At 43.4% G+C, this 16,613-nt stretch overlaps 1 protein-coding gene across 1 annotated transcript in view; it reads left to right on the forward strand.

Annotated features, from left to right (window-relative positions):
- Positions 1 to 16,613, forward strand: part of RAB11FIP1 (RAB11 family interacting protein 1) — a 34,571-nt gene that overhangs the window by 9,841 nt on the left and 8,117 nt on the right. Inside the window, exons 2-4 of the mRNA XM_066592995.1 lie at positions 6,233 to 6,678; positions 7,895 to 8,615; positions 12,885 to 14,291. Coding sequence (XP_066449092.1) covers positions 6,233 to 6,678; positions 7,895 to 8,615; positions 12,885 to 14,291 — 2,574 coding nt within the window. The remainder of the gene's footprint in view (positions 1 to 6,232; positions 6,679 to 7,894; positions 8,616 to 12,884; positions 14,292 to 16,613) is intronic.

A 16,613-nucleotide genomic window follows, 5' to 3' on the forward strand; every position in this document is an offset into this window, starting at 1 on the left:
TGCCCATGTGGGGCTTTATTTCTCTACTGCCTAGAGAGGATGGCATTAAATAAGCACAACGTCTAATACTCTGCAATTATCCATTACACTCAGCGCTGGGCCTGCTTTCACACGGCTGCAGTTCGTTACAGTGTGTCAATGTAAGCAGTTACGATGTAGATTATATCAGAAAGTTGCATAAATCTTCCTTGATGCATTTATTAGGCCCTGCTTACATAAGGCTGAGAACAGGTTATTAACGGTTTACGTAGATCTCCATAGCTTGGGCGTGCACACCGTATAAATAGCGCTCTGATCGCCGCACATGATGGACTACAGTCTTCCCAAGATGTCTAATCGCACATGACTGCTGTGAACACTCCTAAGGTGTTGGTGGATGCACATGGCGCGGGGCATGAAGATGGCTCCTATCCAGACTCTCCCATGTATATAATAGTGCGGCTGTGCCCCATTCCTGGCACACTATACTGATGCATGTTATTAACGCCATCACTTTGCATTTGGCAGCTTCAATGTTATTCTTCATCCTCTTCTCAATGCGCTCGTCATCCGGCAGCCGCAAGAGAAGAGGAACAAAGTACATTTAAGCCCCTTGTTGTTGAAGTGCACGAGGTGGAGAGAACAGTTCTTGTCTGTTAGGCTGGGGCTACATGCACTTTATGGTGATGTTCCCCATTTAAAAGGGGTTTTCTGAGGATAGATCATCATTACCAGATTGGTGGTGGCCTGACTCCCGGCATTCCCGCTGATTGGCTGTTTGAAGAGGTTGCAGCACTCGGGAGGACTGCGTGCTCCTCATTTCATAGGCACAGTGCTGATCATTTGTGGTGGCGGTGGTCAGTGCTGCCGCTCAATCGCGTTCACTTCAATGGAAGTGAGCTGCAGAAAGGTCAACGAGGCGACTCTAGAGTTCGCTTGAGCACTGCAACTCCCTTCAAGCAGCTGATTGGTGGGGGTGCCTGGAGTCAACCTGCTATCACAACCAATCCGCTATTGAGGGCCTACCATAAGGTTAGGATTGTTAACCCTTTCCAATCCAATTTTTATTCTGGTTTTCCTAGGGGGCTTACTCTTTTTCTGCCAGTATATATCGGCGCTATCTGCTGGCTAAAGCCAGTACTGCATGGGGTGACACTTTGGATAGACTCAGACAGCAGAGAGGCTGCCAATATACAGTAAGAGAACCCCAACGGATGTCTTCCAACATCGGAGCCGTACAGCCTTAAATCATAATGTCTTGAGACATCAGACAGTGGATTGGAAAGGGTTAATACTTGAAGGGGGTTTTCAGGACTCTGATACTAAGTGAGAATTGTGGTTTGCAAGAATGCACAAAATTACATGCTATTTGACACAGGTTGCGGCTTGATGATTAAAATGGCAAAACTCACTTAAAAAGTGTAAGTGTGTGCGGCCTTGATCTTTTTAGGATGTGTACACACATTTGCAGAAATTCTGCACACAGTACCTTGTAAATTAATGGTCTTAACAAACCAGTGTGAAGGCTCCCTTAGTCATTACTGACCACAGGAGAGACCTACTATGGCCTGTGATTGGCTGCAGCAACCAGGAAGGACAGAGCGATTGTGGAGCAATTTTAAGTCCTGTGAAAACCCCTTTTAATAAGGGTAAAGAATGATGGCATAAATCAAACTACCTCCTCCAATCCGTAGTCGTCATTGCACGTCGGCAGTGAAGCAGTATTTATATGGCACATGCCATAGCTTGGCTACGTCAGCGGGTGGAGGATGTTGGCCATCAGTTTATTTTTAGTTGTGGTTGCTGCGTTGTCATCTAGGGTGTGACATTATAAAGAACCAAGACTTCATATGTTGGCTATTACTCATCGCATCGCTTCTGCACCATCCTATGACGTTTGTGTATAGCAGCACATGAAGACAGTGAATAACTCGGGAGGTGATTTCCAAAGTGACTAAAATCCAACAAATAACATTTTCCACAAACTTTTTTTTTTTTTTTTTTAAGGTGTGACTTTGGATACTTTTTGAAATAAAACATGATCTTTGCAGTGAATGTTTTGTAGGTACTTAGTGATTTTTGGCTACTAAGTGATGTGTACAGTATCATTGGTTACATACTTACATGTTGCCAATCTTGTCTTCATGGCTCTGTCTTCAAGGCCCATTCACACAGGACGATTCGCAGGCGTATGAGTGGCCGGCAGCCGTCCCACAGAGTATCTCTCTTGCGCTTTCACATACAAGCAACAGTCCTTCAGATAATGGGGGCAGAGCAGCTAGAGATCTCTTCTCCTGCCTCGGTAAACAGGCACTCAGTCATAGATGAGCCACTGCCTGTTTACATAGGCCGGTAACCACTTGGTTTTTAGCCGCTCTAAAACCCAAGTGACACCAAGAAACAACCGCGTGTACACAGGGCGACTATCGCTAAATTCACTGTGTCCAACAATAACTGCACTGTGTCAAGGTACAAGCAAGGGCTTCTTTGTTTCTATCAGGCACTTGCTTATAATGCAATTCCTTCAATTGTATCTAAAGAAGCTCATAATGACCACAAGAACAGAACCCTTTACTGTTATTGGTAACCGATGCCACTCTAGTGTCAGTTTTGACACATTTGGAGTATAGGATAGTCTAGTCGACTATATTCTTCTATAGACCAAGTATAACATAAACAGAAGCGCTGTACAGCAGACCAAAATAATGACCATAAATGGTTTGGTTCATCTCCACCCAGGGGTTCTGGTACAATGGTGATTGAACCACGCACTAATTCCCAAAGTTAAGTAAAAAAAAAAACACTGTGGGAACATTCTGTTGGCGTCCTGATTCACTTGTGCTTTAAAGCATACCTGAGTTTTCTAAAATGCACCAGGTTCTCCTTCCCCTCTCACTTGTTGCTGTTTGCAGTCTGTTTCATATCTGTAAGTTCTGATTTTTCAGGTGGTTTTCTCCATCTTTCTGCCTTGGCACTCTGCTTTTCAGGGAGCGGTCGTGTAACAAGCCTGCCAGTAGTTCATTGTCCTGACTTTCCATGCTGCATTTCAGTCTGTGGTCCAATCAGCAGAGGGGCAGTATCTGAATGCCCGCCCCTCTTGTCTACCAGAACCATTCAGGCATTCTGGCCAAATTATGTGTTTACTCACCCACACACCACCATGAAAAGTAGAGATTAGGGAGTTTGTTACCGCAGTATCTGCAGATTTGTCAGCCTGCAACCTCTGAGTGCACAGGAGCGCCCCTGTGAAGATAGCTGCTCTTCCCCATTACTAAGGAAATGTTCTTACTACAGAATCTCTGTACCTAATTGCCTTTTTATAGTATTTTAAATGATCAGGCTAGGCTAGTAGATGACTAACTTGTCTGAAAAGTTGGTGCCCCTTTAAACATGTACCAAATGGGGTTCTCCTTTTTGGACAGAAGGTCCTGCTATACAGCCCTCCTGACCAGGGGTGTGATTACAGGTAGAAGTGACATGTCTGTGTTCTCATATAACTGAGAAGTCCCCTATATACATGCTGTAGAATGATCTGTTGCTCAATAATTCCTGAGAAGAGCATTACATAATATAGCTCCTTATCAGACCCCAAGCCTTCCACTCCTTGGAACATTACAGCGTGTCGGTGGTTATAGACTTTAATATATTAGAGTCCTGGCGGTATGCATGCCCGCTGTGTGCAGCAGCCTGAAATGGTGCTGCAAGCTCAATCCAATGCAAGTGCTAGTTTTGTTACAATGGGGCTCTGCAACGTATGCATATACAGCGGTTTACAGCATGGGATGTATGATGTATATGCCAAAAAATGAGAAATGAAATGTGAGCATAGCCTTACAGCTATGTGCAACCTCTGAGCTGTACTGTACCATGACGGGGCACCCATGGATTTCTTTCCATTTGCCTTTGACTCTAAATTCATGACAATCATTTATCGTTGGATACTGCATTATGGAAGTAATAATAATCTTTATTTGTATAGCGCCAACATATTCCGCAGCGCTTACAGAGACAAAAAATACAAACATTACAGAACCACGGTTACATAGTAATCAGTTGATGGAAACAATAGGGGTGCGGGTCCTGCTCCAACGAGCTTACATACAAGTAATGGGGTGATACAGAAGGTAAAGGGGCTGAAGATGTGCGCGGTATGGCGAGGTGGAGAGTGAGGGGTGCTATAGACAGACAATGGTCAGACATTTAGCCGTGTGACAGCAGAATCGGTATGACTGCAAGTACGGAAGAGCTCTATATAATCTGGATTCAGTACAATATGAGGTAGACCAATTGGTAACTTCACTGTATAGAAGAACTTCCAGTATATCCAAGGGCACTGGCTGCCTGGAGTGCAGGAATTATCCACACCAAATCTGCACACGACGTCTTCGCTGACATTTATTTTTATTTTTTTTTCACTGCAGATTTCATTAATTGCTGCGAAAACCCACTCCCAATTATCTTTTGCTGTGAGTGATTGTAGTGTTTCCAAACCCCTCTTACATTGTACCGTAGATTGAGGAATTTCGGTGCACATTCCGCTGTGAAATTCCACAACTTTACTGTGGATGGATTTACCTTTACGAGAGCCGTTTTACTTTTCAACATGGGTCAAAACTTTCTCCTTCTCAAGTCTCAGATGAAGTGGTTTTAGTTCTGATGTGGAAATTTGAAGCAGGTCACCCGTGTGGTGGACTCATTCCAGCCTGTTAGGGCTGCATTCCTCGTCCCTTGTTCTTCATGACTGCACATCTTGTTTCTGGACTTAATTAATCTGACCAGAAACTTTAGAAAAGCCTATTGTTGGGGCTGCGACTAGCCTAAGGCTGAACAGCCGGGCAGAAGCCGTACGTGGAGAGATGGAGTGAGTTTGCATTAAAAATTCAGTAAGCATGAGGTCCCTAGAACAGATCAGTCTGGTAGATACTGTCAGGTATACAACATGGTCCATTCTGGTTCTCTTTCATTCCTGGGCTTGTCGGCAGCCACTTGGCTCATGGAGAATGTGTACAGCAGTGGGGGCAGCGGATGTTGCAGCTGCTGGTCTCTAGCTAATGTCTATGGGCAGCTTAATCTGAAAATGGATAAGATGACTACTGCAGGAATAAAGGGCAACAACTTGGAGCGGGTTGTTTAGGGGTTAAACTGTGTTCTGCATTCTTTCAAAGTGAACGACTTATCTCTGTTTCTAGAAACATGGCTATGATTTGTGTTGACACTCAGAAGGGTGACCTGGAATCAGTGTTATAATTATATGGCTGCTCGTTACTGGAACGTCCTAATTGGACTTTGTACAAAATGTCCTTAATTCAACCACCTAATTTGTTATGAAATCTAATATCTGCAGATTCACCCGCCTGATATCCTGTCTGATATCGAACATATTATGTTTGTATCCTGGCCAGTCCTGAAGAAGGGGCTTTTGATCCCATCCTCCCTCTGTTACTGTCCAGGATATGGCACTAACATTGTTGTGTCTCCATAAGTTACCAGTGGGCACAGAAGATGCGAATGAGCGAAATCCTCCTCGTTCGTCTCTGGGGTGACTCATTGAGTTTGAACACCAGAGAAATTAGTAACTAAAGTTGTGGTCTATAACTTCCGAATTATGGCGTGCTGCTGGATACAACAATCTCTCTCCCATTGTGCTTTTTTGGAACATGCCGAATCTTATACCCGATGAACTAACCATCCCTTGTACAGCAGTATTGGGGTCCTATTTCCCCCCCCCCCCCCCCCTCCTTCCCCCTTCATCCTACACTACGGAGGAGATTGACGGATATGGAGGTCACACATGTACAGTGCCTCCTCATTCATCTGTGGAACTTCTGGAGATGGCCGAGTGCTTGTGCTATTTGTCAGCTCCATTGAAAGTAATGTAATGACACTATACATGTGCAACTGCTGCACCACACATTTGTTATGTCATTGAGGAGGAGAGGGGAACACGAGACCCCCTGTTCTTAGTACTGGTGGGAGTCTCAGACTCCCATTGATTAAAACCTTTTATCTCCTATCCTATGGATGGATGATAAGTCAATCTTGATACAACCCCTTCAAGAGTTTAGGACTTGGTCAAAGTTAGAGAAGGGGAGATGTTTCCAGGAGTTGTGGCCAGTAGGAGTATTTTTGAAGGCATTTCCATTAATAGAAAAGCCCTTTAGTGTATTAGTCTTCTGAATAACAAGTCTTGTGTTGAACATTTTAATTTGAGGCTTTCTATGTCTATTTTGCTAATTGTGACTCTCTTATCTAGATGGTATCCTCTGAAGTCAAAGCCTGGAAAGAAGGAAAAAGACCGTGGTCAGATTGAAGTAGAAGTAGAGTTCAAAAGAAACAACATGACCGCCAGCATGTTTGACCTGTCCATGAAAGAGAAATCTCGCTCGCCCTTTGGGAAGCTCAAGGAGAAGCTTAAAGGAAAACGTTCAGATGGGTTGCCAGATACGGCGTCGGCCATTGTTCCAAGCATGAATCCGTACGGTGATGACAGCGATGAGGAAGCGCCCAGTGCAGACAAGAAGAAATCCAAGCTGAAGAACTTATTTTCCAAACCAGGATTGAAGAAAAACTCAATGTCTCAGTCCATGTCTGTGTTGCCCACACTTCCTCCATCTCCATCTCCGTCTCAGAGAACTACGCTTAGGCCTGGTGATTTTTCATCCGAATTTAACCAAGCTTCAGGATCTCCAGTGTCGGAGAGTGAGTATTGTGGTGTTGGGACGGTTCAAAATGTAGATTGCCTATTTGTGTTTTTTTTGTTTTTTTTTTTTGTTTGTTTTCTTACCATATTTGTACGAAAATAAGTCCTACCCTGATTTTTGCCTACTTTCAGGGAGGTTTAGAATGTAAGCACTACCCCGAAAATGAGCCCTAGCTAGACTGCAAAAAAAAAATGAATACATTACCAAGCAGTCCTGGTCCCTCCCGCTGGTAGCTCCATTCCCCCCTCCTGCACTCCTCAGCCGCTGACCGAACATCACTTACTGGTCACTAAACCAATGTGACGGCTGTGACTGGTTCAGCGAGCACTGCTCTCAGCCAATCACAGCTGTCTCTGCATTGAATGACTGGTTCAGCGAGCGTTGCCTTCAATAAGAGCCATCGCTTCCTGGAGATAGGATTTATAAATCCCGAGACCAGCAAGTGATGTTCTGTCAGTGACCGAGGAGTGCAGGGCGTGTGGCAAAGCTACGGAACTTCGGAGATCAGCGGGAGGAACTTTAGGATAAGTAGACTTGTAGCGCTCTATATAAACTGCAAAATGGTGTTTAAGGGCTACTTGACATGAGTGTATGTGCAATTGTTTTTGCTTCAGCGCAGCATTTGCATTATGAGGTAGATTTGTGCACTTATCAGTGTTTTTTACTATACACTTTTTTTTTTTTTTTTTTTCCGCACACAGGGCAGGGTTTTATGCCTACGGGACACTGCAACACCCTAATTTAAAATGCTATTTAACCTAATGAGGTCTAGAATTGTTCTTTATTTTCATGAATTTGCACACCTCCCTTAGGGCTTATTCAGACGACCGTATATCGGCCGGGTATTCACGTCGGCCGATATACGGCGTCTCTCTGCAGGGGGAGGAGGCTGGAAGAGCCGGGAGCAGTGCTCTGAGCTCCCGTCCCCTTTCTGCCTCCTCTCCGCCCCTCTGCATTATTTGCAATGAGGGGGTGGGGCTAAATTCTGGGAATCAGCTCCACCCCTCATTGCAAATAGTGGAGAGTTGGCGGAGAGGGGGCGGGAGCTCAGAGCACTGCTCCCGGCTCTTCCAGCCTCCTCCCCCTGCAGAGAGGGATGCCGTATATTGGCCGGCGTGAAAAAGTTTGTCCACTCTTGGAATTCTTATAATTTTTTAGAAGTTTTATAGTAGTTATAGATGTCTGTTTTATTTTTATTTATTTTTTTTTAACAGGGCGGTTTCCAAACTTTCCTGGACTTATGACACACAAAAGAACGGCAAGTGCAGATCCCAAGCAACTGAGCCAGGTCACTTCAGGAAACAAAAAAGAGGGACTTTCCTTCTTCACCGGCTTGAAGTCAAAGAACGATCCAATTGCTCGTTCCAATTTGTGTATTAATGGCAATCATGTCTACATGGAAGAGTCAGAACCAAAAAGTGACAGTCCAAAGGACTCTCTGAGCAATTCCCCACAGGTGATCCGAAGAAACCCCATGTACGCATCAGCTGACAATCTCTTCAGGTCATCCAAGGAATCTTTGAGTACTCCCAGTACAGTTTCTGACAGAGGGATGTCCTCTTCCAGCTCCACTTCATCTCTCAAATCTATTGAATTAGCTAAATCTGAAAGTTCCCAAAGTGAAGAATCCAAATACAAAAGTCCTGCTGTGTCTACTGATCTCCCGAAAGAGACCAAGGAAACTAAAAAGCCAGAAAGCAAGAAGTCCGCCCTGCTCTCATTAGTCACTGGAAGGAAGGAACCCCCCAAAAACTCTGAGCAGTTCAATGATGTGCCTCTAAAGAAGGAAGAACCAAAAACTAACAGTACCCAACAGCTCACAGATACACAAACCAAGAAGGCATTTAATCCATTTGATGAAGATGTGGAAGAGGAGAAGAAACCAGAACCCTTTTCTTCGGAGAGGAATGCAAAAACCTCCGCTGTCAAACCCAGGTTAGTTTTTTTGTGCGTTTTTGTTTTTTTAAAAAAAAAAACATTTTAAGGATTTCCTTTCTGTGTGGTGGATGCTGTGGCGGTCATTTCTATAGGAATTGGTAAACTGCGCTTCATAATGGTAATGCTGGTGATCCTGTTTGGTATATAAACTGTACAAGCCATCACTTAAGTTCTTCTAGTGCTCACTACCTGTTGTTGCCACCTCCGGATATAGATGTCTAGTAATACTAAGCTATACACCTGAAATCGGACTGCTCTTCAGGCTGTATTCACAGAAGCTTTTTGCCGTGATAAAACGGCGGCCGACAATCACGACCATCTGAAGCATTGGATTCCAATGGATTAAAATCGTCTGGCCAGAAAAAAATGGCATTAGCTTTAAAATACTGTAAATTTACATGTGCAGATAATTTTATTTATTTTTTTAATTTTCGGCATTTGCTCCATCTATTGTTGGTCTTTCAGGGGAGTGTGCTATGGAATGGGAGCAACTGAACAATCTTTTTACATATAACTACTTGCAAACGACTGAACGATGTCTGCGTAAAATACAATAAGCGAGCAAATTATCCCTTGTTCAGTCGTTGACCGTGTTTACGAGTGATTATCGTTCAGTTTCACACGATCCAACGATATACACATATATATATATAATATTTTAACAATTGCTTTGTGTAAAAGGGCTATTTATGCTCTGTTTTGGACTGTAATTAGGAGCCGGAAGTGTACTAGATGCCTTTTTATTACACTTTCAGCCCTGACCGCCCTGACCACTGATGGCTACGTCCGGCCCCACTGCACTGATTATGAGTAGTAGACCCTTGCCGATCAAGTATGGCTGACCTATCCTGAGTAGAGGTCATCAATAGTAAAAGTCCAGAATGCCCTTTTAAAAATGCTACTACATCTGACCCCCGTGAGACATACAGTAAACAATGGCTTTTTTTGTATTCCACACAACCCCCATCGAGCGTCTTTGCAGTTTTGGGGTTTTTGACAGCAAGAAAGAGTGTTGTACACATCTAGGCACAAAATAGAGGTTATGGGATCGGCCATACGTCAACGGCTGCTCTGATGAATGTTTCTTAATGCGTTAACACGAGGCATACAGTACATTAAGAGGGATATCTGATTTAATGTTCATATCAGTCTTCTCTGTACTGGGAGAGAAGTATGTTCTTTCCAACTGCTTGATGTTAATCATTTACACAGGTATGAGCTCACTGGGACAAAAGCCAGCTAACACGCCAAGCTTGTAATGAGGAAGCAGGACGGCTTCTTGTTCTACTGGTTTCTGTTAACCCATTGTAGAACGGAGAAACCACAGTGAGACCAAACAGTAGCGAATATACACGAAACTCGCATGGCTTTCAATGAGCTTGGCCTTATCTATGACTGACGAAGCACAATAACATGGCATTGCTCATCAGTGATGTAAGGCTCTATTTACATCTGTGTGTCAACAAGAATGAAGTGCCAGATCTGGTACAAACAGTGCCCGAAGGATCCCATTGACTATAATGGGGTTCATCAAGTTCCCCAGCATGCTGCGGTTTCATCTGAGGCGTTGTATCGGGAGCTCTGTCTGGAGCCTCCGGCACAAGTGTGAACACTGCCTTAGGGCTCTTCTCCCCATCACCTCATTGTCTGTCGGATCCCAGTAAGATTGTCAATATAGATAGTATGGCTAACACAGAAAACTACCAACTGATGTCCTAGTTTTTATGATTATGGAAGTCTTTGCGCCTGTTTTGAAGATTTCATGTCCTAATGTTGAACTGGCTTTGTTGCTAGTTAGAATTGCGAGTGCTTAAAAGGAACCTGTCCTCAGCTACATGCAGCACAAACTTAAGTTCTAGTGCTTCCAGTTTAGGTGATGGGGGAATTTGGGAATCTCATACACTTCTAGCTCCCCGTTCCAGTTGGCAGTGTGAGTGCGTCCACAGCTAGCATGACTCTTGAGAAGGCTGTCCAAGCACACTTTCATGGAGGTGAATGGGAATGCCTTTTGAAGAGTCAAGCTGCCTGTACGTGTGATGCCTTTACCGGGGAGGTGGAGACCAGATGAGTATGGCATGTAGCTTGGGTGACAGACTGTCCGGGCAGCTAAGAGCACCCTAACCTAGTTTATGATCCGTCTAGTTGATGACAGGTTCCCTTTAAATACATGAACCCTTCTATATAAAGTTATCTGCAGTTTTCCTATGTATATAGAATATAGGGGAAGATGCTGAGCTCGGGGCTATCCAATATTTACACAGTAAAACTGCTGAGTGCAGGGTTTTCCTATGATCCAGAGATGGAGATATATATAGCCATTCAAACCATCAGGCCATTGATGCAGGTCTAACCCCCCCCCATTAATTGGCCATTATTGATGGAAGAAGGTGGCCGTTCATTGCCCGTAACACTATATGCCAGTCATGGACAAGCCTGGTTCACCAGAGTGGGGCCCATAGAGGGGTGTCCTAAGTGGGGTACCTTCCTTCTATGACCCCCTTATATGCTTTTTAATAGGGCATAAGATGCTTGTTGAATCAAGAATGAAATTATTGATTCAATGTTTTGATGCTACTGCAGCTATGGAGAGAAATTGAGGGTATTCCAGCTGTTATCTTTTATAATTAGGTGCTAAGAATTATATTGTGGTTATGACAGGTGTTTCCCCACCAATCACTAAAGGGGATCCCATACACTTAATATTGATCTATCCTCAAAATGGATCATCAATAGTTGTTTGGCAGGGATTTGCCGCTCAGGAACCCGGATGATGAGCTGATCCTCCAGCCCGCTGTCAGTGTAGCAGAGTTGGATGTCTGCATTGATGGTCAGGACCAGAAGTGTAATAGAAGGCTCTGAGAGCAATGTTGTCTTCCGTCTCCGACTCGGACACCAATGAGGAGCCCAAAGTATAATAGAAGGCGTCGAGAGTGGAGCAGTCTTACGATTCCAGCCCTGACCCACTGATGCGGACAACCAACCCTGCTGCAATGACAGCAGCTCACAGGATTGGCTACTGATTGACCTATCCTGAGATTGGTCATCAAAAGTAAATGCCCGGAATACCCCTCTGACACACGGAGTATTCTGCTTTAGAAAACTATATGGCAGATATGGAAACAGCCAAGTGATCGGACTACAGATATGCTTGTGTAAAAGCACAGCCAGTCTGGGTAACTATTGGACCTAATGCTTGCCATCTAACTGTAGATGCATAAATATTAAAAGAGGTAGTTTGAATATTTCTTGGTTTTACTGAAAAATCTAATGTATAAAATATCCTCAGGAGAAGTAATTAATATCAGATTGGTGGGGGTTGATGCCTCACAACCCCACTGATCAGCTGTTGGAAGAGGCAGTGGTGTTTGGATGAGCACTGCGGCCCCTTCACTATATACGTGGTATGGTGCCATCAATCTCTAGCTCAATCCCATTCTCTTGGGTATTATTGAAAGGCCGTGCGTTCGATGGACGTAACATCACAGACCAGTGAAGATGCTCTTCAGCTTCAATCTGTCCGGCCCCTCACTAATCTGACCTTGATGACCTATCCTGAGGATAAGACCTCAATGTTTTTTAGTCCCAGAAACCCCTCTTACCTGTGACAAACCATTTCAGGGCAATTAAAATGTCCCCAAACCTGTTATGTGCCTGTCTTACAGTAATTGTTATGAAATAAACCTAGTGTTACAAAAGTACACATTTCATAATCACTTTGTTCTAAACCCAGTACAATGACCTCTTGTTTGGCTTCTATCCCCAGCCCTTTTATTAGGTTTCGTAATACAAAGTAAGTCTTGGACAAGCCCTGATAACTAGAGGGGAGGGGGTACACAGCTCTTAGTGGGGGGTCCAGTAAAATTATAGATGTATGCATAAGACAGGGCTTTTGATCACATGACCTTTATCGAGAGAGGCAAAAAAACAGCCGATAAGAGGAGTTAGTACAAAACCAGAAATTTAGTGCCTCAATAATAGCACTTCCCTCTTGTAACGACTGCTACGTAATTGGTTCTTTAATTTATCAGCTTAGATTCTACATAGTTTCATTGTATCTATTAAAAGGGGGAGTCAGAGGATCGAGGGTGATGGATGGTAGACTAGTTAAAGTGGTTTGGTAGATGATATGGTTTCTCCGTGAGCTTTGATTGAAATCACCAAATATTCTTTTAAGTAATGTTAAGTTTGTGTCTTATATAGAAATGTATTACTGGTATCTGCGAGTCGACTGACCTGCAGATTTTTTTTATTCTGTCCTCTTTACAGACTGGACGTGTCTTCAGAGGCTGAAACCAAAGCCAAGCTCTCTTCTTCATCTGTCTCTGGCATTTCTTTCCTCGCTGCTTCTTTCTATGGTGGGCAGGGCACTCCAGAGGCCAATTCGTATGATCCAAGTAATGCACCTCAGAGCAATTACATCTCTCATGCACTTAAGAAGGGCTCTTCCCCTCCAAGAAGCCCAACATTAAGTCAAGGAAATAAAGAATCAACTGCTGAGCCTGAAAAGTCTTCAGCGCCTCTGTTTTGGAGATCTGGTGTAAGTTCACAGAAACAATCAGAATCCAAAGATGTCAATGTTGTCACCCCTTTTACTGAAAAAAATAAACCAAAAAAGACTTATGTAAAAAGCCTTCTTAACCAACTCAAAGGCAAGCCATCTCACACCGAGGATGAAAATTTAGTCGATGCAAATTTAGTAAGAGGGATATTGCCGGCACTCTCAGAGACCTCTTCTTATGAAGAACCTCAAGCTCTAACCGAGAATAACTCTACATCAGACATTGGCAGCATTGAAAGAGATCAAGAAATTGAGGCTATTGCTCCACATGGTCATGATAAAGATTTTACAGCAGTATCTACTGAAACCAGAGAAAAGTCCAATGTCAAAGAAGTTCCAAAACCAACCCCAAGAGTTCAGTCTGCTCCTAAGAAAGAATCTGAAGAGGAGAAACTATTGCCACCAAAGCCAGCACCTAGAAGTGCGAAAGTGAACAAAACTCAGGATCTTGCATCTGATGATACAACTACCACTCAACCTAAGGAGAGGGTTTCATTGGACAGTGTTGTGGAGGAAGCTTCTCGTGTTAGTGCTTCACCTATTGAGAGTCTGGTTAACTCTAGACAGACTTTGGCCAACATAAAAATGTCCACTCTCACGAGTGAAGACTACAGTTACAGATTGGATGAGCTTCCAGTCATTCCTGAAAATCCAGAAGGAACTTCAGATGATGAGCATCTAGATGTTAAAGATGATAAATACAAGATGATGGAAAATAGTCTCTCCTCTTCAGTAAAGACAAATGATGACGCAAGTACATATAAGGAAGGTCAGGTCAAGATGGATTTATTAGCTGGCAATAACAAGAACTTGGCCGACAAGTTGCCCTCTGAAGATAATTCTTCTGATAGCAAAGTTGAGATGAGTGACTTGACCCACCAAACTTCTGCTGAAGCTGTGTCTTCTCAACACAACTTTCCTAGTTCTTCCCATTCTATTTCTATTCCAAGTGATGATAAACCTATTGTAGAGTCATCGACGGTCCCAACCATTGATGTATCTGATAAAGTGGAAGGCTCTGGGAAGAAGAAACTGCTGCGGGCATGGGTTTCACCCTCTGAAACACATCCAATCCCAACAGTTCAGAGCAGTGGAGCAGTGTCTTCTCGACAAAGGTGAGAAAATGGCTTTTCTTCCTTCTGGTTAATTCCACACAATTAAATAATATCTGCACTTCCGGAATTTTTATGGAATAATCAAAAATCAGAATTCAATTATAAAATATAATCGAAAAGTTGCCAGGAAAACTAGTGAAAATTTTCTGAACTCCAACCAAATAGAGGATCATACGAGTGCTTTTGTGTGACTGTTTCTGTACATGCTTGACCGTCACTCCATAGTACTCATTGCATCCTGTTGAGGTGAAATGGGGGCTTTGGGTTTCTCTTTAAGATTTCAGTTCTCGGGATAATAGATAAGTGTTAGTGAGAAATCCCTTTTAAATGGATTTTTACTCCAAAAGACCCTAGCCCCCATCACAGGATCTGGGATAACTATCTGAACAGTAGTGATGCAGCTGCCAGGACCCCTGTTGAGGAAAGGTCCCTGAATAAGTGAGTCATGCATGGACATTAGCATTCTATACATTTCAGTGGACTTCTGGTAATAGCAGAGTTCAAGTACTTGGCTATGAAGTGGTGATGAATATGTGTGACCATAGCTTTTACTTGTGGACCATTGTGACCCCCGTTCTTGTGACCGGTGGGGATCCCAACAGTTGGACCCCACCATTTAGATAGTTATCTCCTATCCTTTTCATGACTTCTATTGACTAGTGGAGTAAGTCTAGAACACTTCATTAGGCCCAATGTCCACGGGCAGATTTGATTTGTGGAATCCGCGCAGGTCACCCGCGTGGAAGATCCGCAATTCAAAGTGCCCATAGGGAAGTATTGGCATCCGCAATTCAATTTAAGCATGTGGATTTGATTTGCGGACCATTTGGTGCAGGAAAACAAATCACAGCATACTCTATTTCAGTGCGGATGGGAACAATAGAAGTCAATGGGTGCAGACGATCCGCAGTGCATCCAAAAACACAAATGCAAATTTGAAGGTTAAAATCCATTAGGAAGATGGGGTTGCAGATTTTTTTTTTCTGTGCGGATGATCTGCAGTCCAGCCGTGCAGAAAAACCATTACATCCACAATCTCGAACAAATGGTTTCTGCAGGTCTCCCCCTGCAGTAATCCGCATGCAGAATCCGATCCACCCGTGGACATGAGGCCTTATTGTGCGCACTTAATAGAGCTCAGACATTATCAATTTTTTAAAGGGAGAAGATGTAAAACAAATGTGACCAGTACCATAATCTGCCAAAATGGTTTTCTAGATCTCTGTGCCTAATTAACACCATAATGTTAGCAAGATTTATTCTGTCTAATTGATGGTGGATGTTCAAGGTGCAATCTGCATGTATTTAGCTCCTCAAATATAGTAAACTGCCTAAGGCCCTTTTACACAAAAAGATTATCGCTCAAAAGATGGTTTTTGAGCGATAATTGTTGTGTGTAAATGTGTGCCCATCATGCACTTTTCGTCCATCGCTGAGTTCAGCTCAGTTTAAAATCCGTTGTCCCTGATAAGAGGGATCGCACGCAGAGTTCTCCACAGGCAGCGCTGATAACACTCTTTCAGCTGCTGTCCCACTACAGAACAGTAGCAATGTACTTAGAGAACAGACCACCTGCTGTTCTCTAAATACAAGCAATGCAATGCAAAATGATCACTCAAAACTGTCAGTTTCTGACAAACTTTGAGCAATCATCTGCGTGTGGAAGTGGGGCTTTAGGGATGGGGTAGAAGTATCGATCCTGTCAACCTTATTTCATCGGGCTAATTGAGCCGTATGCATACTGTTACAACCTTTAAAAGTTTTTACTTGCGTTATGGGGAAGGAAATCTTTCAGACTCTGCCTGCAAGTTCCACTGCCAAAGTCTCTATGAAGGCTGGTGCTGCGGACACGTGAACAAGTCACCTTGATTTACACTGGTTGTATTGTACACATGGCAGTGCCCAGTAATCTACTGTACAAATGCCACTAAGGGAACATTCTGTAACCAAACACGTGAGGTCATTGTCTGCCTGCTTCCTCCTAAAAGGTTCTAGTACTTCTGCAGGAATACACAATAGGAGAACCTCTTGTGCCGTGCAGTAAGGGGAGATGGTTCCTCACATATATACTCCCTGCACCAAGTAATGGGGAACTACTTTAGCAGAACCTTCCTAAATTACACTATTTCAGTAAACTCTGCGGTTGCCTTCCCATGCTAATCATAGATTGTATTCTAAAGTAAGCAGGGTGACGGCGTAGTAGGAGTACATTCACTTAGTTTTCTCAGCCGGAAATGAGAATTTTTTTTTTATTTTTTTTTGCTAATGAAATAGTGCTGGGAATTGCTGTAAGGGGGTCTTCACACTTGCAATCGCGATATC

The sequence above is a fragment of the Eleutherodactylus coqui genome, chromosome 2 (genome assembly GCF_035609145.1).
Source record: "Eleutherodactylus coqui strain aEleCoq1 chromosome 2, aEleCoq1.hap1, whole genome shotgun sequence".
In the NCBI taxonomy this organism is placed as follows: Eukaryota; Metazoa; Chordata; class Amphibia; order Anura; family Eleutherodactylidae; genus Eleutherodactylus; species Eleutherodactylus coqui.